We start from the raw sequence: 27,600 nt of genomic DNA on the forward strand, positions 1-27,600 counted from the left end.
TCTGTAAAAGAATGCTGGTGGTATTTTGATAGGGATTGCATTAAATGTGTAGATGGTTTTGGGTAGAATAGACATTTTAACAACGTTTGTTCTTCCAATCCATGAGCATGGCATGTTTTTCCATTTCTTTGTGTCCTCTTCAATTTTTTTGATAAGTGTTCTGTAGTTTTCAGAGTACAGATCTTTAAGAACGTCTCATTATCATTGATTTTGAACCATTGGATTATGATGTGCCTTGGTGTATTTTTCTGTTTTGCTTAGGATTCACTCAACTTCTTGAATCTGTTCATTTATAGTTTTCATCAGATTTGGAAAATTTGGGGTCATATTTCTTCAAATTTTTTTTCTTCATCTTCTCCTCTTCTTTGGGAACTCCAATTATGCATATATTAGGCTGCTTGATGTTGTGCCTCATAGCTCATTGATACTCTGTTCTTTTTTTTCTTTCTATTTTGGACATTTTCAGTTGCTATACCTTTAAGTTCATTTAATGTTTTTCTGCCATGTCTAATTTGCTGTTAATTCTATTGAACATATTTTTCATCTCTGTAAGTTCAAACTGGCTCTCATATCTTTCTTGCCCATAACTACCATGCACAATCTATCTTCTGTATTCTTGATTATATGGAATATAGTTATAATAATTGTTTTAATGTCTTTCTACTAATTTTTCTCTCTCACTTCTGGGTTTGTTCCTGTTAATTGACTTTTCTCATTGTGATAAGTCACTTTTTAATTTTTCTTTACATGCCTAGTAATCTTTACTTCAATATCAGATATAAATGTTATTGTCTTGGGTACTGGATATTTTTATATTTCTCTACATATACTTGTAGTATTTTCTATGACACAGTTGTTTTTTGGAAGCAGTTTGATCATAACATAGCTTAAGCTTTGTCAGGCAAGACCAAAGCAACTATAGCTAGTATTTCTCTTTACTGAGACAATGCCCTTCTGAGTTTTCTGGAGCCCTGTAAATTATAAGGTTTTTTTTGCTGTGGTTGGTAAGACTACAAACAAATCCTTTCTCTGTTGACTCTATGAATTGTTTCCTCTGCTTCTTTTGAGTGCTGCTGCTTTTCTTGTCCTGGGATAGTTGCCATACGTATAGGCAGCATTCAGTGCTCAGCTGGAAACTTGAAAGAAGGCCTTCTGCAGATCCCCAAAGCATTCTCAGTTGGGAGTGCTCATCTCTCCTTTCTCTGCCTCTGGCCTGGAAACTCTGCAGTCAGTATGCTGAGGCATTTATAGAGCTCATCTTCTTTGTTTTCCCTTATTCAGGTATCATTGTCCAGCATTCCAATAGCTGAAAACAGTCATTTCATGTATTGTGTGTGTTTGTGTGTGGTTTTAGTAGTTTTAGACACAATTAATTCTTGGCTAGAAGCAGAATTTCAGTTGTAACTATTTGAATAAAATTTTTATTTAAGTATCAGAGCAAAGGTAAAGTCATTGGCAGGGTTAGGAACAGCTTATAGCCTGGTGTTCTTGGAAGGTAAACATTTGCTGGAGGCTGGCTCTTCTTATAAATTCACTAAAAAAAAAGGTTATTTATGTAAAAATTGTGGAAATTTATCAACAAAATTATAATGGATTACAGTGGACTTAAGACTGAAAAAAAAAAAGATCAGTAAAAGCTATTCTCTCTGCTGGGGTGGATTCCCAAGTCGTAGTTTTTTATCTTCTAGTATTTACAGAAATATTGTAGTGTAAGTAGTAACTTTTACAGACAGACTTTATTTTCTAATAGAAATAATTTCTCCATGGAAGATTAGTCAGGTAATCGCATATAAGGAATTGGCAGTTACTAATACTAAAGAGAAATCTGCGTTTAAATTTTCTGAAGGCCATATCGATTAAGAAGATATTTTAATTGGAAACCGCTTACTATAATACGTTCTTGCTCCTGATAATATGTTCAGATTTATGAAACAGCATTAAAAAAGAATGAAAGAGGAATGCTATAGTTTGAGTTTATGATTTGAAACTTGGTCTCGATTCGATGAATTTGAGCAGTGACTTTGTTAAAAGATTTTTGTGATTTTAATGTTGAAGTAGTGTTTCTCATGGCCAACTCTTGATTTAGAGAGAATAACATCTGACAAAATACCTTAGTCCTGCCTAGAGTCAGGAAAGAAACTTGAAGAATACATTAGCACATCTGCAATAGCAGTAAATATGGGTGAATTCCTGCAAAGTAACATTACCAGACGGGTCAGTGTAGTGTTAAGAGGTAGGGCTTTAAACCCCTTCTAGTCCAAGAAATAGAAGCACAATTCTGAGAGGCATTTCAAATGATTTCTGTAGTTACACTACCAAAAGCAATAATATTACAGTATTAACAGGTTTAGTGAATTAATGCATTATCATTAATACTGGGCCTTTTCTATTCTATATACCTGGTAGTCTTCGTCTTTGCAAAGATATTCTGAAGTGAAAGATAATATATAATGTTATACCAGTAAATCTAATAATATACTATTATCATATGGTTTCAACTTATTTATGGAACATAAGAAGTAGGAAGATCAGGGGCGCCTAGGTGGCACAGCGGTTAAAGCGTCTGCCTTCGGCTCAGGGCGTGATCCCGGTGTTATGGGATCGAGCCCCACATCAGGCTCTTCTGCTATGAGCCTGCTTCTTCCTCTCCCACTCCCCCTGCTTGTGTTCCCTCTCTCGCTGGCTGTCTCTATCTCTGTCAAATAAATGAATAAAATCTTTAAAAAAAAAAAAAAAAAAAAAGAAGTAGGAAGATCAGTAGGAGAAGAAAGGGAAGAAGGAAGGGGGGGTAAACAGAGGGGAATGAACCATGAGAGACTATGGACTCTGGGAAACAAACTGAGGGCTTTAGAGGGGATAGGGGTGGGGGATTGGGATAGGCCGGTGATGGGTAGTGAGGAGGGCACGTATTGTGTGGTGCGCTGGGTGTTATACACAAGTAATGAATCATGGAACTTTACATAAAAAACTTGGAATGTACTGTATGGTGACTAACATAACAATAAAAAATTATTATAAAAAATTAAAAAAATAATATACTATTATTTAAAACTAATGCTTAAATGAAATTTATGAAATCAAGAATGAAGTGAGGTCTTTCAGAGACCTGGTGTTTGCTTTCCTTAATTCTTACTGATTACTTGGTTTTATTTCTCAAATAACTTAAGATTATAGAAGGTGAGAAAGAGTAAGGGAAGATAGAGAATCAGAAACCTTTAAGATTTTTTTACATTGTATATACTCTACTCTTGATTATCTGTTTCTTGGATTTTCCTTGGCGGTGTAAATGTCCCTACAACATACCTCACCATCTCTCTTTGACTTGTGTTGGCATGTGATCCAGGAATGCCAATTCATAGATTATATGGATCTATTTAGAATATCCATCAAAATATGATCAGGTCATGGTTTATACAGAGTTTCTCCTTATTTAGGTAGTCCCTGGTCTGAACTAAAAAAAAAAATGCTGTTTAGAGTTTCAGATCGATTCCCTTTTTCCCACTGAAATGCATACACACATGCATATCCTTCTGTCCAGCATTGCATGCAGTTACTACAAATGATAAGCATGTTTTATTATCTTGAACATATGCAGTAACTTTCTCCCAGACGGGTGACCATTTTAAGTAGAGTTTTCTATTTTTACTGTTTTACTTGATTGTTTTTAACAGTAGTATCTTTCGTAACTTAACTTTTATATTCTTAAAGTTAAGCCAGGTAAATTTACAGAGCTGAATCTGGATTTTGAAGGAGGATGTTACACCAAATCAAGCAGGATTTAAGTTTTTCTTTTCCTTAATAGCTTCAGAGAAAAGACAGGACAGCTTTGAAGTAACTACTTAGTTTATTTTTAGAATTCTGTCGGGCTCTTCATTTTTACACTTACAGAATATAGTAGAATAGGAGTTAAAAATTGGATTAAGGAATATTTAGCGCCTGAGTTGGAGTGACTGTAGTTTAGACTCAAATGTGGAGGGATTTTAGTAAGAGGTATAGACTGCCTGAATTTTGATCTTGGTTCTACCACTTATATTAGCTATGTTATTTATTACTTAGGATAAGTTGCCTAGCCTCTCACAACCTTAATTTTCCTATTTGTGTAATCATCTCATAGCTTGCTTGTGAAGATCAAATAACAATAATGTATGTAAAGTGTGATACATACAAAGCTTTCAGTAAGTATTAACTAATAATTAGTGGGATTGGCTTCCAATGGACTTCAGTTTCCTCGTTTCTAAAGCAAGATGTTGGACTCTTCATATTTATATTGCTGTTTATATAAATGTATTTAAAATTTCATAACTTTTCATGATTAAATTAAGATGATTACTGTGTACCCTAGAAGTCATCTAATCTACCTACTCGTACAGATGAAGACAGTGAGGCCCAGAAGCTTTGCATGCCCAAAGTCAAATAGCTAGGTAGTAACAGAGTCAGTTGAAACAGAGATTTTTTTTTTTAAAGACATTTTTAAAAAATTATGCTCTTTTTCTTTTATAGTGGATTGAATTATCAACACATTATTTATTAAACCTGTTTGTGTATATGAAACTTTGTTACCTGTAGTGAGGGAACAACGCAGGAAGCAGAATGCAAATTAATGTAAAACATAATGAAAAAATATTTTCCTGAGAATGCCCTAGTGCTTGGATATACTACTTTTATATGTAACAGATGGCCTAGCATCAGAAGAAAATTAGTAAAAAGAGCTAGAGTACTTTTTGAAAATTTAAAATTTGAGCATTAAATGTCATTTTCTTTTTTCATCTTAGGGCACAGTCAGTGGTGTGCTGCTAGTTACACCAAATAATATAATGTTTGATCCACACAAAACTGACCCTTTGGTTCAAGAGAATGGCTGTGAGGAATATGGCATCATGTGTCCAATGGAGGAGGTGATGTCAGCTGCAATGTACAAAGAAATTTTGGATAGCAAAATAAAGGAATCCTTACCCATGTAAGATTGATATTTATACTCCTTTGGAATTTTATTACATCTAGTTGACTGTGGTTTAATACTCTTAAGTATTTTCTTTTAAGTATTTTTTATTAGTTTTATTAAAACTGCTTTTCATTTTATCAACAATGAAAAAATGTAGTATTGAAAAGATTATCTTTAACACACCCTTGAATAATTAGGAATTGTTTTAGATTTATATTTGTATATTTGGTCAGGGAACTGGATATTTAAAAGTAACCTATAAACCTTATTTAATTTAGTGTTTACCAGCCCTTTTTATTCAAACACAGCATTCAGACTTCTAAATTATTTCTGTGATTAAGGTAATATAAGTAGACTAGGGTAGCTTTCAAATTTTTCTTAGAAGAGCCTGAAAAGTCTGGTGTGGGATTTGAGGGAGAGCCCACGACCATCCTTCTCCCTCAGTTAACCTTGAAAGAGTTACGCTTGGAATATCCTGGTCAAGGGATTCATGTGATTCAAATAACATAGTTGTGAGACTGCAGCTCAGCACAGCCTTTGAAAGTAATGTGCTTGGCCAAAGGAATGACCAGAAAGAAAAGGGAGGAATAAGAAAGAAAAGGAGGGGCGCCTGGGTGGCGCAGTTGTTAAGCGTCTGCCTTTGGCTCACGGCGTGATCCTGGTGTTCCGGGATCGAGTCCCACATCGGGCTCCTCCGCTGGGAGTCTGCTGCTTCCTCTCCCACTCCCCTGCTGTGTTCCCTCTCTCGCTGGTTGTCTCTCTGTCAAATAAATAAATAAAATCTTAAAAAAAAAAAAAGGAGAAGAAAGTAGTACTCAAAGAAAGAAATGAGAACAGAATACTCCCCATTCCTCCACACATAATTTGTCAACAGTTTAAAAACTGGTTTCTCTGTAATGGATACTGAGATATGTATCCCTTAATTAGCCCACAGGGATGTGGATCATTGTTTGAAAATTAACCCTTATGGTACAGAACTGCTTCTGTAGGAGAAGAGCATATTATTTTTGTTTCTGAGGCAGAGTACATGAGTTGTTAGGATACCTGTGGTAGAATAAAATCCCTTATTCAAAAAGTCTCCATTATACCTTCCACCCAATAGATATTATTTTGGCTTGGTAAACTCATCTGTAGAGGTGCAGGTAATTACTAGAATATCCTCTACTTTCGTTATTTTTATAGATCATCATCTAAAGTCACTTTCAGGAAATAAGTATTATTGGGGTGGGTGGAAGGATGAGACAAAGGTGAAGGATTAAAGGATTAGATTAAAAAAGAAATAAGATTATACACACACACACACACACACACACACACACACGCATATTGTCAGAACTGTGAAATTCACTTTCTTTTGCCCTGCTTTTCTATTTTAATTATGATACTTTGGGATTCTCTTATGCTGAAGGATCTGTAAGTATTCCACTAAGATGCTGTAGGGCTCCTCTTCTTGAAAATCACTGTTATATTATTTAGAATGTCCCTGGAAAGACCATGTATTTGATCCAGACATTAAAGAAAATTGCTCCAAAAAGAAGTATCTTTCAGTCCTGCCTTGTGAATTAATTAAAAACACGATTTGGCAGCGAATTAGATAAATAAAGCAAGTAGTTTTGCAGAGTAATGTCATGTGTAACAATACTGAGGCATAAGATTTGATTGATTTTCTTCTGTCTTCTACTTGGATAGTTGATTTCAGAGGCATTGTTCGAGAGCTGTATTAAGCAGTAGCAATATCTTTGGCATAAATATCTAGTTTCAGCATATTAACTCTGAAGGTTTTACAGCCCTTATTCAAACATGTGTCTTCTTATATTTGTTAAGTTTATCTCTTACCTAATGGTCTTCTTAAATGTACACATACAGTTTCTCAAAACTTTTGCCTTTTGCTAAGTTCCAAGACCCTTTCTCTGCAATTTGAGTGGATCACCAGTAGATGACACTATTACATTTTTAATAGCACAAATTAGATGTTTGTGTTTCTTATGGAGAATCAGATGCAAGGGAGACAAGACAGACACGAATTGGAATTCAACTGATATCTTTTTAAAAAATAAATTTTACCTATTTTAGTTATATAATGTTATCCATACTCGTTATATAAAATTTGAAAAATGCTACAAAGAATAAAACAGAAGAGTTACATGCTATTGAGTTATATAAGAGTTATATAAGAGTTATATGCTATTGAGATATATACTGTGCCCTTTCCTAGAAACCTTTTTGGTGATAACCAATTCAGTGTTACATTTGTGGGAAATAAAATGCAATTTAAAAAGTAACGACTTTTAATTTTGTTTACTGACAGAGAGATAGATCAGGTATCAGGAAGGGACTTCTGCCATTTAAAGAAAATGACGAGAAGTCATACTGATGAAATAGACTCCAGAACCCGCGACGCAGGTAACGATAGTGCCAGCACAGCTCCGAGGAGCACCGAGGAGTCTCTTTCGGAGGACGTGTTCACAGAATCAGAACTCTCTCCCATCCGGGAGGAGCTTGTCTCTTCAGATGAACTTCGACGAGATAAATCATCTGGTGCGTCCTCAGAATCTGTGCAAGCTGTCAATCAGAGTGGCGTAGGACGTTTAACAGCCACATCAGAGTCTGCTAGTATGCCTGGTCACTTAAAATCTGATTCCGGACATTCTACAAATGAAGTTGGGACTACTTCTCTTAAAACAGATTTAAATAATCTTGAAAAGGCCACTAAGGAAGATCAGGCGACAGATAATTTTCAGGAAATATCAGCCCCTAACGAACAAAGCGCAAGTATAAAAGGTAAGACAGACCGGGATCTTCTTCTTAATGAGAATTCACTACATCAGGAAGAGGGTGAAAAAGAAAGTATGCCTTGTGGGGAAGCAGCAGATTTTAAACAAAAGCAAACTGTCAACAAAGGAAAACAAGGAAAGGAGCAAAATCAGGACTCAGAGACAGAGGTGGAAGAGCTACGGAAACTCTGGAAAACCCATACTATGCAACAGACTAAACAGCAAAGGGAAAATATTCAACAGGTGTCACAAAAAGAAATTAAGCATAAAATAGCAACTGCTGACATAGAAGGTGAGTGTTAAGGAATATATAAAGTTAATTCATCTTACTGCATATTGTCTCCTCGTTCCCCACAGACTAAAAAGCTGTTATATCTTACGCCACTCTGAAGGGTGATCTAGTGGCCCGTGACTGATGTTTCTCTGGGGATAAGTTTATGGTCTCTAGTTTCTAATCTAGGGTCTTTTCTTCTCCCGTGGTGGATTGTACACACAAAGAGAGTCTTTTCCACTGTGTTCAGATACTCCTGATTCACTGTGTTCTGTCTTTAAACAATTTCTTGAAAATGCACACAAGCTCTATAAAAACCTTTGATTTCTCCATTTTCTCTTAATTCTTGGTGTGTTACCCCATTAAATTTTTTTCACTGCACATAAAATATTATAATTGCAGTTTTTAATTGCCAAAGTTTGTAATTCTACCTTTTTTAAGAAAGTGCAATTAGACATAAAAATTTATTTCTTAAATTATTCCAAGTATCCAGAAGTTCATCACTGATTAAATGTTTTCCTTTAAAAAACACCAAGGATAAATTAAAAAACCATTTCTCGTTCAGTTTTAGTTTTTAGTACTATTTACTTATGAAAATTATAGTAATAGACTATGTTTTATTTCTAATATACAGTAACTTGCCCTTAATACATAATGGATTAAATGGGGTATAGTTCAGGTATCTAACATTTCTTATATTCTATTAAAATACTGATTCCAAATAAATCCAATTTGCATATGAACTTCTTAAACTCAAAAGTAATGTATTGCTAAAATATATATAAAATTGACCATAGTAACCATTTTTAAGTGTAAAATTTAGTGGCGTTAAGTACCTTCACATTATTGTGCAACCATCACCACTGTCCATTTCCAGAACTTTTTCATCTTTCCAAACAGAAACTATACCCATTAAATAGTAACTCCTCCATCTTTCCTCCCCTTTGCTCCTGGCTTCCATCATTCTACTCTTTGTCTCTCTGAACTTTTGTCTCTATACAAGGCACCTCATATAAGTGGAATCATACAGTGTTAGTTCTTTTGTGTGTGGCTTATTTCCCTTAGGAGAATGCCTTTAAGTTCATCTATGTTGTAGCATGTTTCAGAATTTCCTTCCTTTTAAAAGCTGCACAATATTCCAGTATACAGTTGACCCGTGAACAACGTGGGTTTGAACTGTGCAGGTCTACTTATGCTCAATTTTTTTAATACAGTACAGTACTGTAAATGTATTTTTTCTTCCTTATGATTTTCTTAACATTTTCTTTTCTCTAGCTTACTGTATTATGAGAATACGGTATATAATACACTTAGCATACAAAAACGTGTGAATCAGCTGTTGATGTTATTGGTAAAGCTTCCAGTCAACAATAGGCTATTAGTAGTTAAGTTTTTGGGGAGTCAAAAGTTGTACTCAGATTTTTGACTGGGGGGGGGGGGTCCGTGTCCCTATCCCCTGCATCATTCAGTGGTCAACTTTACATACCACATTTTCTTTATGTATTCATTTGTTAATGTACATTTGGATGTTTCTACCTTTCGGCTATTGTGAATAATCCTGCTATGAACATTGGAGTACAAATATCTGTTCGAATCTCTCATTTCAGTTTTTTTGGATATATACCCAAAAGTGTATTTCCTAGTTCCTGTGCTAATTCTGTGTTTAATTTAATTTTGAGGAACCCCCAATCTGTTTTCTACAGTGGCTGCTTATTTTATATTCCCACCAACAATACACAGAATTTTGGTTCAGTTTTTAAAATACCTGTACTGAATTTTCTTTACACCATCTTTTTTAGATATCCTGATGATATTCAGTAGATGTTAATTAATTTACTCAAAGAAAGTTCTATAAAAGATTGAATAATTCTTTTTTAATACCTTTTTCTTTATTCAGAACTAATGACTTCATTAAAGAACATTTGACAAATATAGGAGATTTTTAGATAATTTATAAAAATTACCTGAAATTCATCAATGAAATAATCATTATTAACGTTTGGTATATTTATCTTTGATTTTTGGTGTGTATGTGTATATACATACACATTTAAATACAGATGTATACAGTTTTGGTATTTGTATCCATATGTATTTTTTATATAAAATTAAGATTATACTGTTGTATCTTTTTTTCACTTAACATTTTATGTCATGAATAATTTTCCATGTCATTCTAGTTTTTTGAAAATATGGCTATTAATGGCCCTGTATTTTAACCATTTCTATACTGTTAAGACATTCAGTTGTTATTAACAATTCATATTGTTAAGTATTTCCTATCTTGGGTATTATAAAGAATGCTAGTGTGAATGTCTTTGTTTGCTATCTTTGTGTCTGATGGTTGCCTTATATTTTGAAATCTTTGAAAAAAATAAAGTGAGGGGTTCTGTTTAACCTAATGTGGTAGAATGCTTTCATTTTAGTGGGTTTGTTGGGGTATGGGATTAGATGAGGAGGGAGCACCTATTATGACAAAATACTAAAGGAGAAAATTGATAAGTTTAGATATAGATGTACCTGTATTATCATTTGAGTTCTTTTTGAGGGGAGAGGGAATGAAAATTTAAGTAACTAATTCTAAGTAACTTGAGGTTCCATAGTAGGGAAGTATTCCACATTTCTGATCTTTAGTGACTTTATAATATAACAACATGGTTTAGTAAATATACAACTGTGGAAGATAATTATGGGGAAAATGGTAAAAGTTCACTCTTTTAATCAGATGTAAATATTGAGGCTCGAATAGATTTATGCACCTTGCACAGTACTGTACAGAAGAAGGCCATGACTAGGACCCAGTTCTCTTGATTATAAGTAAGTGCTTTTTCCACAGTATGCCACCTTCATAAGGTAATAATGTCCAGAATCCTGAATTCAGTCATAGTGTCAGACCCTCAGTATACCATGTCAGCATCTCTGCTTGGAAGAATTAGAGATAATTCATAATAAACTGTCCAAACAGAGCCAGGTTATTGTTGATTGTTCCATCGTACCTCATATATAGGGAAAAGCTTCAAAAACATTTTTTTATTAAATTTTTGTCTGTAATAACTATATTAAAGTAAACCTTTAAAGATTCTACAAATGTGTTTAGATGTTATTGTAGAAGGCTGATAGAGTATATGCAGAAATTATATACGTGCATGTAATTACTTTAATATAGTTGTTCCAAGCAAAAATTTAACGCAAGAATTCCTAAAACTTTCCCCTTTTTTCCTGATATACATAATTTCAGTTCATAACTTGGGTGCTAGTTCACGAATCTTGTTGGAAGAAAATAAAAGTTATTTAAAAGAATTCATCTAAGTGACTGTCAGTAAATTAAATTTTATTCTGTATTATCAGAAATTTGGAGGTAAACATCACTTCATCCAAATTATTTAAGCATGGTGTAGGTGAATTGAATAAGCTCTGTTTGCATCTCATTTCTAGGTTCTGCACTTTTAAAAGAAAAGAGAAGGCATCGATTACATAAGTTCTTATGTCTCAGAGTTGGAAAACCAATGAGGAAAACATTTGTATCTCAAGCAAGTGCAACAATGCAACAGTATGCACAGAGAGATAAGAAACATGAATATTGGTTTGCTGTGCCACAAGAAAGGTAAAAAAACAAAAACTCAAAAACATTATTGAGATTCCTTGAATTAAAATGATCTTATATAACACCAGTGGAAAAGCACTTTTAAAAAACAGTTTATGATTAAAACCTGACATTAAATCTTTTTTAAATTATTTTTTTAAAGATTTATTTATTTGAAAGGAAAAGAGCACATGCCCCAGGGACGCACACAAGTGCAGGAGTTGGGGGAGGGGCAGAGGGAGAGAATTTTCAAGGAGACTCTCTTCTGAGTGTAGAGGACAACTCCAGGGCTGGATCTCAAGACCCATGAGATCATGACCTCAGCCTAAACCAGTAGTCAGAGATGCTTAACTGACCGAGCCATTAGGCACTCCTTAAAATTATTTAGCTCCTATTTTGTACTTTTTAATTTACACCACTTAAAATTTTATTCCTTTTTTATTTAATACAAAAAAAAAAGTAAATGTGTACCTAGTTTTAGTGGTAAAGAAACCTAGTTAAAATGTCTTAGAGAGGGAGGCAAACCATAAGAGACTCTTAACTACAGAGACCAAACTGAGGGTTGCTGGAAGGAAGGTGGGCAGGGGATGGGCTAAATGGGTGATGGGTATTAAGGAGGGCACTTGTTGTGATGAGCACAGGGTGCTGTATATAAGTGATGAATCACTGAATTCTACACCTGAAACCAATATTGCACAATATGTTAACTAACTAGAATTTAAATAAAAACTTTTAAAAAAATGTCTTAGAGCAAGAAGTTCCTGAAAATATTTAACAGTATGGCCACTACCTCAGGGCAGGTAATGATATATAATCCCTTTTTAAAATTCAATTATCTATGCTAATTAACAGCCTAGAAAACGTAGGTATTTGAAATGTGTGTTTGATCCTCAAATAAGTTTATCAGGGATTTAATTATCTTTTGTAACACGTTTTGCTATAGTAAACAAAATTGAAAATGGGAGCGAGAGACTTAAAAGATTAGATCATCTATCCCTGAACCAATAATACATTGTGTATTCCTGGTATCACTTAAAAGTTAAACACATTAAATTTCTATTAACTTGGGAAAATTCTGTATAATGTCCAGGTTTTATAATATGCAGTTAGTAAATTGTTTAATCATATTTTACATAATCAGGTCATTGTGAGAATGAGGTCACAATTGCTGGTTCAGTTTCCTTTCCCATCACTAGTTTCTTTAAAGATAAAAAAAAAAAATACCATGGATAACATCTGAGCTTACTCAAAAGCATGCCGAAGAAATCTTAGCTTTTCTCAGAACAACTTGACAGAACACAGCAGAGTAAATTTTTTTAAGTTAAGTTAATGTCGTCTTGCCATTGGGCTTCGTTATCTTTTTTAAATATTTAAAGCATAGTATATGTTGTATTTTAAATCCTCAAGTTTTGTGAAGTTATTTAACAAATATCATTTTGTAATTATAACCAGGAGCACAGAATAGTAGGTCTTTTATTAACAGTCACATGTTCTAACAGGACGGACCACTTGTATGCCTTCTTCATTCAGTGGAGTCCAGAAATATATGCAGAAGATACTGGTGAATATACCAGAGAACCTGGATTTATAGTAGTGAAAAAGATTGAAGAATCTGAAACAAATGAGGATTCTACTAATGAAGCAGCAGCCAGAGAATGGGAGGTAAGGAGAAAAATGTGAAGAATTCATTGATCTTTTTACTTTGTGTGAATTTATAGGTAGTACAGGCAGAGTACAAGTGATCTTTGTACAAAAGAGTAATTTTTAAAGGTTTACTGTCCATGTGTTTATTGAACGAATCTGATTAGTAACCTTGGTTTGTTTTTTTTTTTTCTGTTTATCATTTTCCTTTTGCCTTGTAATATGAGAGAGGCAACTGATTGGCAATAAAATGACTTTTATTGAGTGCATTTTAGAATATTAATTGCTGTTTTACTAATTTTATAAAACATTTATTTCTTATCAGATTCATTTTAATATTACCTCCTGCATAGAAAAAGTGCACCAGTCATTTAACACATTCATGCCAGTTAGCATTCCTTTCTAAGTCCTTACCCCATCATTATTTTGAAATGAATTTACAATAATGCTGGGGAAGCTGATACCAATTTTACAGTGTAAAAATTTCATATGCTCAGATTTACTGAGCTTGTTTAAATGGCCAGAATAACACTAATTAACTTTCTGTAACCTCTTAAAGATACATCTTTTAATATTGCATATCATATTTTTACATGCATTGTCTTATCAAAATGATAAGGTGACAAAATCTGGTTTTTCTGTTCTGGTTGCCTGGATAAATGTCTTCTTGATCCATTAGAAAATATAGAGCAGATGCTAAAATGTGATATTAAACAGGATTAAATTTTGTCAGTCATTTGGTGTTCATGTTTGTGGTTGTTGATGTGATATGAATTTATTGTGCATGTACTTCATGTATAATGATTGAAGGTGTACATGGCATGTCTTTCCACCTGACTGTGAATTGTCTAAGTTCATTCTGTGTAGTATGTACAGCATCAGTTTCCACTGTAGCTCCGATACAATGAAGGGAAAGTGGTAGCCTATACTGAGCATTGATTTTGGGTTCTTTTAATACTTAAACCAACGTTATCAATCTTCATACCAGCTTTATTCACAATAGGCCCCAAACTGGAAACAGTTTGAATGTCTGTCAGCAGAAGAATGGATATATAAATTTGGGAATATTCATAAAATTCCACTTAACTTAGCAATAAAAAAGATCTACTTGCACAGGCAACAACGTGGATGGATCTCATAGATCATGTGTTTAATTAAACCAAGCCGTGCGTAAAAGAGTATATACTGTGTAATTGCATTTACATGAAGTTCAACAGGGTAAAACTCATCAAAAGTCCATCAGACTACCTGTTTCTAGGGGTTGAGGGAGTTGCTGGGGGCAAGAGGGAACTTTATAGAGTACTGGAAGATATTCTGTATTTTTCCTCGGTGATGGTTAGTTGCATGGATGTTTACATATGTAAAATCCCTGTGTATTTAAAATTAGCTTTAGGGGGCTTTTAAAATAGCTCAGATGATCAAAGATGGGTCTTGTACCAGGGTAGCAACAGTTGAAGGTAGAGTGGAAGGTGATGAAATTAAATTTCTTAAACAGGTATAACCTAGCTATTAAGAGAGGATTTAATGACAGCTAGGTAACAGTGGAGTTTCTAACTTGGGAGACGAGGAGGGTTGCAATAATTTCAATCAAATAAGGGACTTTTCTCCTTTGGGGTTGGAGCGCTTAACCTTGGAAATAATAGATTATCACTATTGATTGATTTATTGACTTTTTTGATTCAAAGGAACTGCCTCAGTTCTTGTGGCAGATTCTGCAGGTTATAATTTCTGGAGAAAAAATAAACGTCTTCTCACCTGTTTTCAACCAGAATTAATTCAAATAAAAAGGAAATGGTAGAGAAAAAAATTAATTTTAGAAACTTTTTGCTGCATTGTCTAGGAACACTGCTGTACTATCTAAGACGGTAGCCACATCTTTATTATGTGGCTTTTGAGTACTTGAAATGTGGCTAATGCAACTAAGGAAATGAACTTTTAATTTTACTTACTTTCAGTTAAATTTTAAAATGGATACTTGATTCAATTGTTGGATAAGTTTTTTATACATTTGGAACAACTAGGATATATGAATTTACTTTTTCAACTATAAGTTTTATGAAATCTTAATAAACCTAAATCTAAACAGCATCAGGTATTTCCGGTGAAAATTTAATATATGAATTGAGAGGTGCTAATGTAAAATCTACTAATTCCTATAAATACAATAGCTACTACCCACATGTAGCTATTTAGCACTTTTGAAATGTGGTTAGTCTGAATTCAAATGTTTTATAAATATAAAATATACACTGGATTTTAAAGATTTAGAATTAAAAGAAAAAAGTATAAAATATTAATTTTCAGTGACTATTTTAGATATATTGAGTTAAATAAAAATCAAAATTAACTTTTTTTTAAATGTAGTTACTAGAAAATTTATAATTACACATGTCTTGCATTGCGTTTCTCTTGTACCATGCTGGTCTAGTGCCTGATGGTTACTAAGTGCCTAAATAAAAAGCATATTTTTTCATCCAAAGTCCATTGTTTACATTAGGGTTCACTCTTGGTGAACAAATGTTTAATGATATAAAAAGTATTTTAAATGTTAATGTTTTAAAAATGGAATTTTTTTAGAGCACTTAATGTAAAATAAAAGTACTTCAAAATGTGAAGTGCTTGCTGTTTGGGAGCTTTCTTCTGTGTCAGGGTGGAGAATAGGTGACTAGAGAATGTAGGATGAATTTATTATGGCTGCCAACTTGGACCTCAGTCTGTTTGAGTAGAGCAGCTAGTGGTACTTAGGAGATCAGTATTCCTAACTGCTATTTAGGCAGAAATATATTGCTAACCAGAAATTTATACATTGTGAAAACTTTTGCATGTGATTAATTTACTCTGCTTCACTTTCTCTTCTATGTCCCTCCTGTCCCTCTCCCAATGTAAGCACCAGAGGGCAGGGTCTTGTCGGTTTCATACGCGACTATATGTTCAGAGCTAAGAACAATGCAAGCATGTAATTCATTGTCAATAGATATTATCTTACTGTTATTTACTCAATTAATGAAGAAATTTGGGCAAAGATTAGAATGGGATATAAAACTTTTACTCATCTTCCAAGGTGGTCTGCATCCTAAAATAAGTTTTTATGTCAGTTGTAGTAAATATTTTGTCATAAATTTATAGACTCTCGAAGTTGGAATTAACTGGAAGTTCAGCCTATCTCATTTTACATTTTACACTATTCTTGGTTCAGCTTTAACATAATTCAGTGATAGTTTATTACCTCAAAGAGCAGTACTTTTCATTTTAGGACAACTCTGTTAGGAAGTTCTTTCTTACAGTGAGTTTAAAAAAATAAACGTTTGGGGCGCCTGAGTGGCTCAGTCGTTAAGCGTCTGCCTTCGGCTCAGGGCGTGATCCCGGCGTTCTGGGTTCGAGCCCCACATCAGGCTCCTCCGCTGGAAGCCTGTTTCTTCCTCTCCCACTCCCCCTGCTTGTGTTCCCTCTCTCTCTGGCGGTCTCTCTCTCTGTCAAATAAATAAATAAAATCTTTAAAAATAATAATAATAAAAATAAAAAAATAAACGTTTGTAAGTTTAGTCCGTTTGTCTTTGTTCTACCTCCTGATGTACATCAACAGAAAAAATTTTCTATATATTATGATAGTCTGAAAATATTTATTCCTTTTTAATCTTCCTCCAGGATTATTTTATCTGGTACTTCCACTATTTATTAACTCTTTGTAGATTCAACACTATCTTCATTATTACTCTTAAATGTGTTAAAACTTAATTGAAACTGTGGCACCCCAAATTACTAAAATGTGCACTTAGAATAGCAAGAAAAATTCTATAACATTTAAAACAATTTCAGTTCTAAAACATGCAAATTGAGGGGCGCCTGGGTGGCACAGTCGTTAGGCATCTGCCTTCGGCTCAGGGCGTGATCCCAGTGTTCTGGGATCGAGCCCCACATTAGGCTCCTCCACTAGGAGCCTGCTTCTTCCTCTCCCTCTCCCCCTGCTTGTGTTCCCTCTCTCGCTGGCTCTCTCTCTCTCTCTGTCAAATAAATAAATAAATCTAAAAAATTAAAAAATAAAAAAGTAAAACATGCAAATTGAAAGTCCTATTGAAGATAATTAGAAAATACTGGAATTTAAGAATTAGAAATAATGAGCTAAGGAAGGAAGAAAGAAGTACAGTATTAGAGATTTGTATAGTGAATTCCAGAGAAAGGTGAGAGCAGCAGAAACCTGCATTCACTAAGAGCAGGTTAGCCAAATTTTAAGGCAGTCAGAAGTAAGAGCCTCTATTCTAAGATTCCTGATTATTGGGAGAAAGAATCTGAAAATACTATGCATATAACTCAAGGTGTGTAAGAGATTCTTTACCATATATTCTTTATTGTTATAGTTTAGTCAATATAAAATAGCACAAAAACATCGGCTTACCTCGTTTGCTTTTTCCAGCCATAGTAACTGGAGTTCCTTAACTATGAATCCTTCTGCTAATAACATAATAACCTTATGTTGCAACCAGAAAGAAACTGTTTATTGTAGATTCTTCCCCTCTAGTTTCTGCCAGTGTCACCAGTGACAAGAAGTAGAGCTTGTATAGTGACGATAATGTTTTACGTGAGGCTTTGCAGTTTTGTGAAAAATGTTACTTTTTGATTTTTGATGGGGATTGTTTTTTGTTGTCGTCGTCGTTGTTGTTTTTATTATAATAATTTTTTTTATTATATTATGTTAGTCACCATACAGTACATCCCTGGTTTCTGATGTAAAGTTCGATGATTCATCAGTTGCGTATAACACCCAGTGCACCATGCAGTATGTGCCCTCCTTACTACCCATCGCCAGCCTATCCCATTCCCCCACCCCCTCCCCTCTGAAGCCCTCAGTTTGTTTCTCAGAGTCCATAGTCTCTCATGGATGGGGATTGTTTTTAAAGATTTTCACTGACAAGGGAGATATTCTAATGGCATTTCAACGAAGTGTAGGAAGGTCTTGAGGTAAGGGTGCGGAAAGATGCCTGTTGACACTGTTTCCTCATGATAGTGCTATGATTTGATAAACTTACAAAAATAGAGATAAATAGTATTATTAATTTGCATATACCATCACTCAGCTTTATCAGCTTATTCCATCTGTAATCCTTCCTTTACCCCAGTTCACATTTCTTTGAGTGTTATAAATATGTTTAAAATACATGTAATATGAAAAAATTTTTTACAATTTATTGAATCAGGATCCAACTAAGCTCCAAATGTTTCGGTTAGTTAAAATGTCTCTTTAAGTCTATAAATGTAGGTTTTCTGTCTATTTCTTTGCTGTGCTTTGCTATTTTTCCTTGTAATTTTCATTTTTGAGAAATTAATTTTTTTTCTAGAATGTTGTACAGTCTGGATTTTGCTGATAACATCCCCACAGTGTTATTAACATGTTCTTCTGCCTTAGGTCTGGAGCAACCCATTTAATCATAGACTGTCATCTTTATTTTATTGATAATTTCTCTAAGCTTATTTCTTATTTGGCCAAAATCCTCATAGTAACAAATCATAATTGTTAATCTGTAATTCAGAGCCAGTTGTCCTTTTCACCATGCCAAGTACTTGGCAGAACCTTTGAATCATTTGGGGGAGCTTTCAAAAAACTTATTGCTGCAGGGTCACCTCAGACCAAATGAAAATCAGTGTTCTGTAAATCTCCTCAGGGGGTGACGTTGTACAGTAGAGGTGGAAAACCCACTGTGCTACCCTCGGTGTTGTGTTACATATATGCCATGCTGAGACTGTGGAAGACTCTTTCAGACTCTATTGATCATACTGTAGTTTAATTTTCAAGGCCCTGTCATGCAAGTTGTATAAAAATATTTTTCAAAATATTCCTCATACTTTGTGTGTTGCATCTGCACACCAAAAACATAAAGTTATTCACTGTGGAGAAAGGTTTCTTTAATCATTTTATGCCTTGATTTTTAAAAGCATGGTTTTTTGTTTGTTTTTTTTTTTCTTATCAATAACAGCCAGGCTGAATTACTTCAGGCATAGCTACCTTACACACCAGAGGATTTTATCACATTGCATACTCAGAGGCACTACAAGGAGAGGGAAACCAAGAAACATATCACTCTGTAAGTCATTGATCTGTACCTCTTGAACTTGTCCATCAAATACCCTTTAAAGTTTGATGTACTTGACAAGTACCCAAGAGTCTAGGAGTATAGTCTAACACAGCAGCCAAATAAGCTTAAAATATCTTTGAAGCCTATTTTATCCTTAAGATTCATGTGAATTTTGCATTCATCTTTTTAATTTATCTGATGTAACATAAAAAGAATTTTTTAAATTTCTTATCATGTAGTAGAAGTGGTGCTACAGGAATATATAAGTCCGTTTTAGCCTGTCACCAGGTACCACAGGGCTCAGTGACTGCACCCCCCCAGGCTCTCACCCTCGACCCCAAATACCAACTTGAGAGTCTCTAATAGACTCTAATAGTCTATCAGTCTAATAGTCACTAATAGTCTTAGAGACTCTGTTAGAATCCTGTGAAAGTTTTTTTTGGGTTTCAAAGTGTCATAGGTGTTGGGCATGCCAGTCTTGCTGCTTGAAATCTCAAAAATGGAGCTTTTAAAGCTACCATTGCTTGTTATCCCACTTCCTTTGAGTTGACTTTCACTCCTTTTCGGATAAGAAGTGGCAAAAAAGTTAATTTTATACCACTTACAATTCAGTGTCTTTCAAATTCCAAACCTACTAATTAAGACATCCAGTGCCCCTAGGATGATAAAACCAATTCAGAAATTGACTTTATTAAATTAGCTTTCATCGATTTATTTCGAAGTTTACCTCCCGGGTTTATACTTGTTGATTAAATTTTAAAATATGAGTTTACTGGTATTATGTGCCAGTAGATTATATGGCATAATAGTATTTCTTATTCTTAAAAGTAATGATTATAATTAGAAGTATATCATGCGGGTTTAGTCCTCATTTCTCATTTGCCAAATACTTGCCAAAGTATTAATAAAAATATATTTCATTTGATTTTTGGTTTTTGAGATGACTTCAGTTATTTGGTGATTATCATTTCTTAAGCTGTCAGATATTCTGATATTCGTTTTATTAAACAGAAGGATTTTTTTTAATTAAGGCAAAAGTAATGCTAACATTGAAATTGAGGCAAAATTCCTTATCACTTCTCAGCCTAGCCAGTAAAATCCATTCAGAATTGATTTTGTTCAAAATGAAAGTACTCGTTATGTCTAAGTCACTAAATTGAGTGAGAGGTCATCTATCTTAGATAAAGACAATTAAAGAAAAATATACTTTTTAAAGTTGATCATATCACATAGTACTACAAACCATAACTCCAAAAGTAATTCAATAAATCTGACAAAAGGATAGAAATCAAAAGCATTAAAAACAATTAGAATTTGGGGGACTGTCAATATATCTGTTGCAGACACAGATTTCTTAAGTTCTTAAAGAAGTATTTTCCAAATTAAACAAAACAATTAGAGTATATGAGTTAATACAAATTGTCCTAAATAATATTTCTATATTAAGTATTATTTAAATCACTTTATTGAGGTAGGATTGACATACAAAAATCTGTGCATATTTATATATACAGCTTGATAAGTTTGAAGACAAGTATACATCCATGAAACCATCACCCCACTCATAAATACATCCATCATCTCTAAGAGTTTTTTCCTACCCACTTTATAATTGTTATTATTATTTTATGATAACACAACATAAAATCTACCCTCTTAGCAAATTCTCAAGTATACAGTACAGTATTATTATAGGCACTGGGTTGCAGAGTAGATCTCCAGTTCGAGACTGTTCATAAATTTTCTTACATTATCATTTGGCACTCAGTAACGCCTAACATGGTCTGTTTTGACTAATAAAAATGTTAGCTTAGGATGTTATCTACCTCAGGAAAATTTTGAACTAATGTTTTGATTTGTTGACATTCTCCCTTAGTAACTAGCCAAAAGTTATAGGTACCAAATTTCCATTAAAAATACAAAATATTATTTAATATGGATTGTGAGAAGAGACAGAATGGATGAATGACAGACTAATTTTTTTAACACGCAGAAGTTAATTGTATTTCTGTATACCAGCAATGAACAACTAATTAATGATTTTAAATATTAAAATTCTAAAATATTACCTTAAATATTGAATAAGGTGGATTTTGTATAATTGCCCCTGGTAAACCACTCCCAACTCAGAGGAAATCAGATATAATTTCAGCACCAATAAAGAAAGTAGAGGAAAAGAGATTATTGAGTATCTGAATCATGAGAACAGGTTGAATTATAAATTATGTTCACCCTTTAAACTGGTTATGTTTTTAAAAGTGCTTCATTTTAGGGGCGCCTGGGTGGCACAGCGGTTAAGCATCTGCCTTCGGCTCAGGGCGTGATCCCAGCGTTGTGGGATCGAGCCCCACATCAGGCTCCTCCGCTATGAGCTTGCTTCTTCCTCTCCCACTCCCCCTGCTTGTGTTCCCTCTCTCGCTGGCTGTCTCTATCTCTGTTGAATAAATAAATACAATATTTTTAAAAAAAGTGCTTCATTTTATAGTCTGTCATTTTACACTAATGGTAAACTGAGATCTCTTTCAAGCTCTGGGATATCTAGAAATATTTAAATGACCTAATTATGTTTTCTTAACACTATGAAAAAAAAGGGCAAGAAGGAGATTTACTGAGCTCATTTTTTTATGTCTGCTAAATATTGTGTTTATTAATTAGAAAGTATTTAGCTTCAAGAAACAAAACCATGCTCGGGGCGCCTGGGTGGCACAGCGGTTAAGTGTCTGCCTTCAGCTCAGGGCGTGATCCCGGCGTTATGGGATCGAGCCCCACATCAGGCTCCTCCGCTATGAGCCTGCTTCTTCCTCTCCCACTCCCCCTGCTTATGTTCCCTCTCTCGCTGGCTGTCTCTATCTCTGTCGAATAAATAAATAAAATATTTAAAAAAAAAAAGAAACAAAACCACGCTCAAATTGTATCAGGCTTGTATCAGTTGTTTTTTAATTGAGGTGTAATTGATACATAGCATATCAGTCTCAGGTATACAACATAATGATTTGATATTTGTGTATATTTCCAAACAATCACCACAGTAGGTCTGAAGTTAGCATTTGTCACCTTATATTGTAATTCTTTTTCTTGTGATGAGGACTTCAAGATACAGTTTCTTACCAACTTTCAAATATGCAATACAGAATTAACTATAGTCACCCTGTATGTTACATCCAAGGGACATATTTATTTTAGAATTAAAAGCTTGTAGCTTTTGACACACACCCCCACCCACCCACCCATTTTGCCTACCTCCAATTCCTTGCCTCTGGCAGCCACCAGTCTATTTATCTGTGACCTTGGGTTTTATTATTGTTGTTTTAAATTCCACATTTAAGTGAGATAGTAAAGTATCTTTCTCTGTCTGACTTCATTTAGCATAATGCTCTCAGGGTCCAACCATATTGTTGCAAATGGCAAGATTTCATTCTTGTATACAGCTGAATAGTATTCCAGTGTGTGTGTGTGTGTGTGTGTGTGTGTGTGTGTGTGTGTGTGTGTGACATCTTTATCCATTCATCCATTAATGGACACTTAGGTTGGTTCCATATCTTGGCTATCGTTAATACTGCTGTAGTGAACACAGAGATGCATATGTATTTTTGAATTTGTGTTTTTCTTTTCTTTGTATAAATACCCAGGGGTAGTATTTCTGAATCATATGATATTTCTATTTTTAATTTTTTTGAGGAACTTCCATACAGTTTTTCATAATGGTTGCATAAGTTTACATTTCTAACAATAGTACATAGGGGTTCCCTACATCCTCACCAGCATTTGTTCTTATCTTCTTAATAATAGCCTTTCTAACATGTGTAAGGTGACATCTCATTGTGGTTTAGTTGTTTTTCAAAGTATGATCCCCAGACCATAAGCAGCAGCAGCATTATTAAAAATGCATATTTTCAGACCCCATTCCAGTCTCCTTCATCAGAAACTGGTTTTGGAGCCCAGCATTCTGTATTTTAACAAATGTTCCAGGTGATTGTGATGCAAGCTAAAATTTGAGAGCCACTGGTTTAGATCTATAAGGACCCATCCTGTCCAGATAGAGAGCAAGACTTCTCAGAAACATGGCTGAAAAGATACTTGAGCAAAATCAAAGCTGTATTAGGAAGAAGGTGCAGAGATGGGTGTTGACAGGATAACCAGCAAAATAAGCTGCCCTGTGCTTGGGGTATGTATGTATGTATTTCAGCCACATTTGGGTACATATATAATATTTTTTATTTTAGAAAATCTGGCTGGAAGTAATAATAGGTTTCCAAAACGGCAGCCCACCACAACCAAATTATGTAATGTTGTTGGGGTGTGCCATGACAGGGGGAGGTAGTGACCACAATACACTCTATGTGTAATGTGTGGTAAGATGCGTGTGGGGATAGAATGTACATATGAGGGACTGTGGGAGAGAGATCTGAGGGTAAGTGTGGTGGGCCTGGTTGGGGAGATGGGGGAGTAGCTGGTGTGAGTGGGAGGGAGGATATTTAGTATGGAGTGTGCTGTGTTCTGTGCATGTACATCATGGAATGTGGGAGAAGATGTAGAGCTGTGGGTGTGGTTCAGTGTGTGTACAGCTTTGTGTGAACACACAGCAAGGTGTCTGGGGAGGAGCTGGTTTAAAATGGAAGAAATATTCAGGCGTACTATTATGCATTGATATTCTACTTAAAATTGAGTTCTAGGGAGTTTTAATTTACAGCCATAATATTTAATCTTCAAAGTTCACTTCTTTGGTTATATTCAGCATACTACTGATTAGTGAAGTCTATGTAGGTATAGTAATTATAAGTAACTTTTCAAGAAATTAGGTATTAGAAAATGCAGTTTAAAAATGGACTATATATAGGGGCGCCTGGGTGGCACAGCGGTTAAGCGTCTGCCTTCGGCTCAGGGCGTGATCCCGGCGTTATGGGATCGAGCCCCGCATCAGGCTCCTCCTCTATGAGCCTGCTTCTTCCTCTCCCACTCCCCATGCTTGTGTTCCCTCTCTCGCTGATTGTCTGTATCTGTCAAATAAGTAAATAAAATCTTTAAAAAATAAATAAAAATAAAAATGGACTATATATAAACAGGTGAATTTTCAGGTCACTTGAATATTTGTATAGGATTTCTTTTTAGTGGATTGGCTTCACTTTTACATAGGCATTCTATAAAATTTGAGGGTTGGAGGGTCCTCAAAGGATGTCTCATTGCTTAAAAATTGCTCACAGATGACATTTTATTGGAATTTTAGATTTAAATAAAGGGTAGATGTATGATTGCATGAGCAAAACAACAAAATATTAGTTGAAATCATTTGTGTACATTAGGAGGGACTCTGGAAACTGCACTTAGTACTTTTTTATGACAGATATTTTTAGTGTATTTCTTAGTGTACTGGTGTTTGCAAATACATGCTCTGTGTCTTTAAACTTTTGAGCCTTTTTTTTTTTTTTTTTTGCACATTTGGGTACAGTGCAACCAAACTTCAACATGGGAAACCTCCTTTTCCCTCCCTGGCTTTACAGTCTCCACTCAGAACTATCTTTGCAATGGATACTACTTAGTGATTAGCTCTCTATCTTGTCAATCAAATCTTTGTCTCTAGCAAACTGTTTTGTCACTGTAGTAGGGCTCTTGTGCTGAAAATTTATCTTTAACAGAGGAAGAATGCTTTTTAAAACAGTCCTTATGAGATTTGTTATAACTTAATTTGCTCTGGAAAGGAAATGTCTCGTCTCTGGTATGGGAAAAAAGGGAGAAGACATCAACCAATTAATCATAAATACACTCTGGTAAATTTTAGTCAATGATTTCAATTTCTCTGTTTACTAGTCTTTTTATGGTGACATGATGCAAAATTATACAATTTCTGAAAGTTTAAGCAGAGGCAATATTTATAGAATACAAAGTTGTATGATTACAGAAAAGTACCTTTAAGTTTTTTTCTGCTAACCCTAAATATCTTCAAAAAGAAATGAATAAGAGACTGTAATTTTGTTTTGTAAAAGTATTTCGGCTTTCCTATTTTATATCAACAGGAAATTATCAAATCTTTATTGCTGCCTTAATTTTTAATTTAAGCTGTTTTAGGAAAATATTCAGAATTTTTTTCTTAAAAATAAGTTGAGTAGAACAATCAGAGTGAATTAGCTTTAATTTTTATTGACTGAATCCCAAACTAGATACATTTATAATATTGTGTATTAAGACAATTATTTTGGTAATCTTGAAAAGGCTTTTTTAAGTTATCCTAAATTTCCATCAGTGCTACTTAATACAAAACTTTAAAAGATACTCTCTCTAGTCAAGAAAAATCTCAACCTTATTATTTTGAGAATCCTTTTATTTTTCAGTAAAAATATGTGTGCATTATTTGTTAAAAAATGTATTGCCAATTGTTCTTTCTGTTGTAATTCAGGATTATAACTTGCCTTATGAATATTAATTTTATTTTCACTGTAATTGTGGGTTATCCAAATAAAGCTAGATACATACTTAGAACCAAGAGTGACTTTGGAAGATGCCCCCAAAGCAGCTTGCCACCCATGAATGTTAAGCATGTAAAAATACCAGAATTGTTTCAACTGGTGTTTTTATTGGGCTTGAGAGTACGTTGTTACGTCTTTTTATGTTTAAGTTGAATAATTTCAAATTTTTGTTCATGTGACACATCATCACAGAGGGATGTGGGCATCTGATTTAATTTGTTAACATTTTGACCAGATTTATCAGAATAGCCAGTTAACACAGCTTTTTTTTTTTTTTTCAACTAAGAACAGTGGAGCATTCATGTATTTTTTTATTTGCAGTTCAAATAAGTGTTTATAATTAGTTTACTAAGACTTTAATACAGTTTAATCTTCTAAAAAACAGGCAAACCCAATTGTGCCTGTTTAGAATTTTATGGGTCATCATAATGTGCATCACAAACTTACCACACTCAGCGCTTCCTGTTTTTACCCTCATAGGAAGCTCTTACGTGGTTTTGTCAGACAGGAGTGCATGCTCCTCACTGGTCTTCGGCTTTGCCCGTACATACAGTTTATATATTATTTCATTTAACCTTCACAGTAACCTTGCCGAATCAGCTTTACTCCCCATTTTAAAGATGAGGAAACAGGTATGAAGTGGTTACTGAACTAAGGTGTCATGGAGCACAGAGACAGCTTGACTGTCACATTCCTTACCTCACCAGGATGTATTTCAGAGGTTTTAAAAATCAGACAATACAGTGTGATGTGTTTTGACGTGTAGACAAGTTCAGGATCTGATTTTCTAGTTGTTTTTCTTGCTTTAGAGTGGATACCCTAGTAGCTGTAAGGCAGGAGAAAAGCTTAAGAATATAAGGTTTAAAAGGATAGCAATTCTTTTTTTTGTAGATTGAGATTCCCTAATAAGACTTTGCCTGAAAAGGGTTTCTTGTGCTTTAAAACCAAAAATAGAAAATGATTCTTATAGAATAACAAATATTTTGTAGCTTTTCACAATTCATCATATCCGTTACTCAACTGATTAGTAGACTGGTATCTATAAACCTCATTGATAAACTCTCTTATAGCTACTGTTAATATGGCTATTTATTTCTGTAAACCAGGACAGTTTTCTAAATGCTCAGGGATATAGTATCATAATTCACCTTATAGTAACTGTGTGTTAACCAGATGTTCATTATTTTCATTTTACAAATGAGTTAATTTAAGGCTCAGAGATATTAACTAATAACTAATACGTAAAATATGCTCCAAAATATATGGAATGAAGTTAAACCTTTGCCATTTAGCTTCAGTGAGAACCGTATTGATGAAGCATGCTTAACTTTCCCGTCTTTATTTTTTTAAGTCCAGTTTAGAGTTTATTCTGACAAACAACCTAAACTTTAATTTCTAACTATTTATTTGAAGCTATTTGTATATTTATTGTAACTGTATGCTGTATCCTGGCTTTTTAATGTCTGTCAATAAATTGTAATTTGCTTGAGCGTTATAAGCCTATTTTATAATAAGAATTTAGGCTTATTCAGATTTAAGTCACAAATCATTACATATAGCAGCATTGTTTTATCTCTGTCAATATTTCATTAATTTAGTCAATTTTTTTTATATTAGGCCCTCATATGTGACAAGACAGATTTTTTTTTTGTACTTAGGCTTTCATGTATGAAAACAGGAGAAAAAAATCCCATGATAAATTATTTACATCTCCGCAAGAATAAGACCATAAGAAGAGCTACTTTAAATGTAAAAATCTTCCAGTGATTTTGGCTCAAGATAATAATCATGTTAATGAGAAAAATAATTACTTCTAATGCTGTATACTAATAACACTATATTATTCTAAACATTTAACAT

The 27,600-nt window shown here is 34.1% G+C and overlaps 1 protein-coding gene across 26 annotated transcripts in view; it reads left to right on the top strand.

Moving 5' to 3' along the window:
- The window catches only part of OXR1 (oxidation resistance 1), a 680,801-nt gene that overhangs the window by 635,670 nt on the left and 17,531 nt on the right, over positions 1 to 27,600 (top strand). For 25 of the 26 annotated variants that reach the window (XM_048212636.2, XM_048212640.2, XM_057307959.1 and 22 more), the window contains 4 exons: positions 4,773 to 4,957; positions 7,251 to 8,008; positions 11,423 to 11,591; positions 13,070 to 13,232. In XM_048212636.2, the coding sequence (XP_048068593.2) occupies positions 4,773 to 4,957; positions 7,251 to 8,008; positions 11,423 to 11,591; positions 13,070 to 13,232 (1,275 nt within the window). Of the gene's footprint in view, positions 1 to 4,772; positions 4,958 to 7,250; positions 8,009 to 11,422; positions 11,592 to 13,069; positions 13,233 to 24,765; positions 25,045 to 27,600 lie in introns of those variants that run through there. The other variant, XM_026495580.4, reaches the window with a different exon arrangement.

This window comes from Ursus arctos, unplaced genomic scaffold (genome assembly GCF_023065955.2).
Source record: "Ursus arctos isolate Adak ecotype North America unplaced genomic scaffold, UrsArc2.0 scaffold_6, whole genome shotgun sequence".
Lineage (NCBI taxonomy): Eukaryota > Metazoa > Chordata > Mammalia > Carnivora > Ursidae > Ursus > Ursus arctos.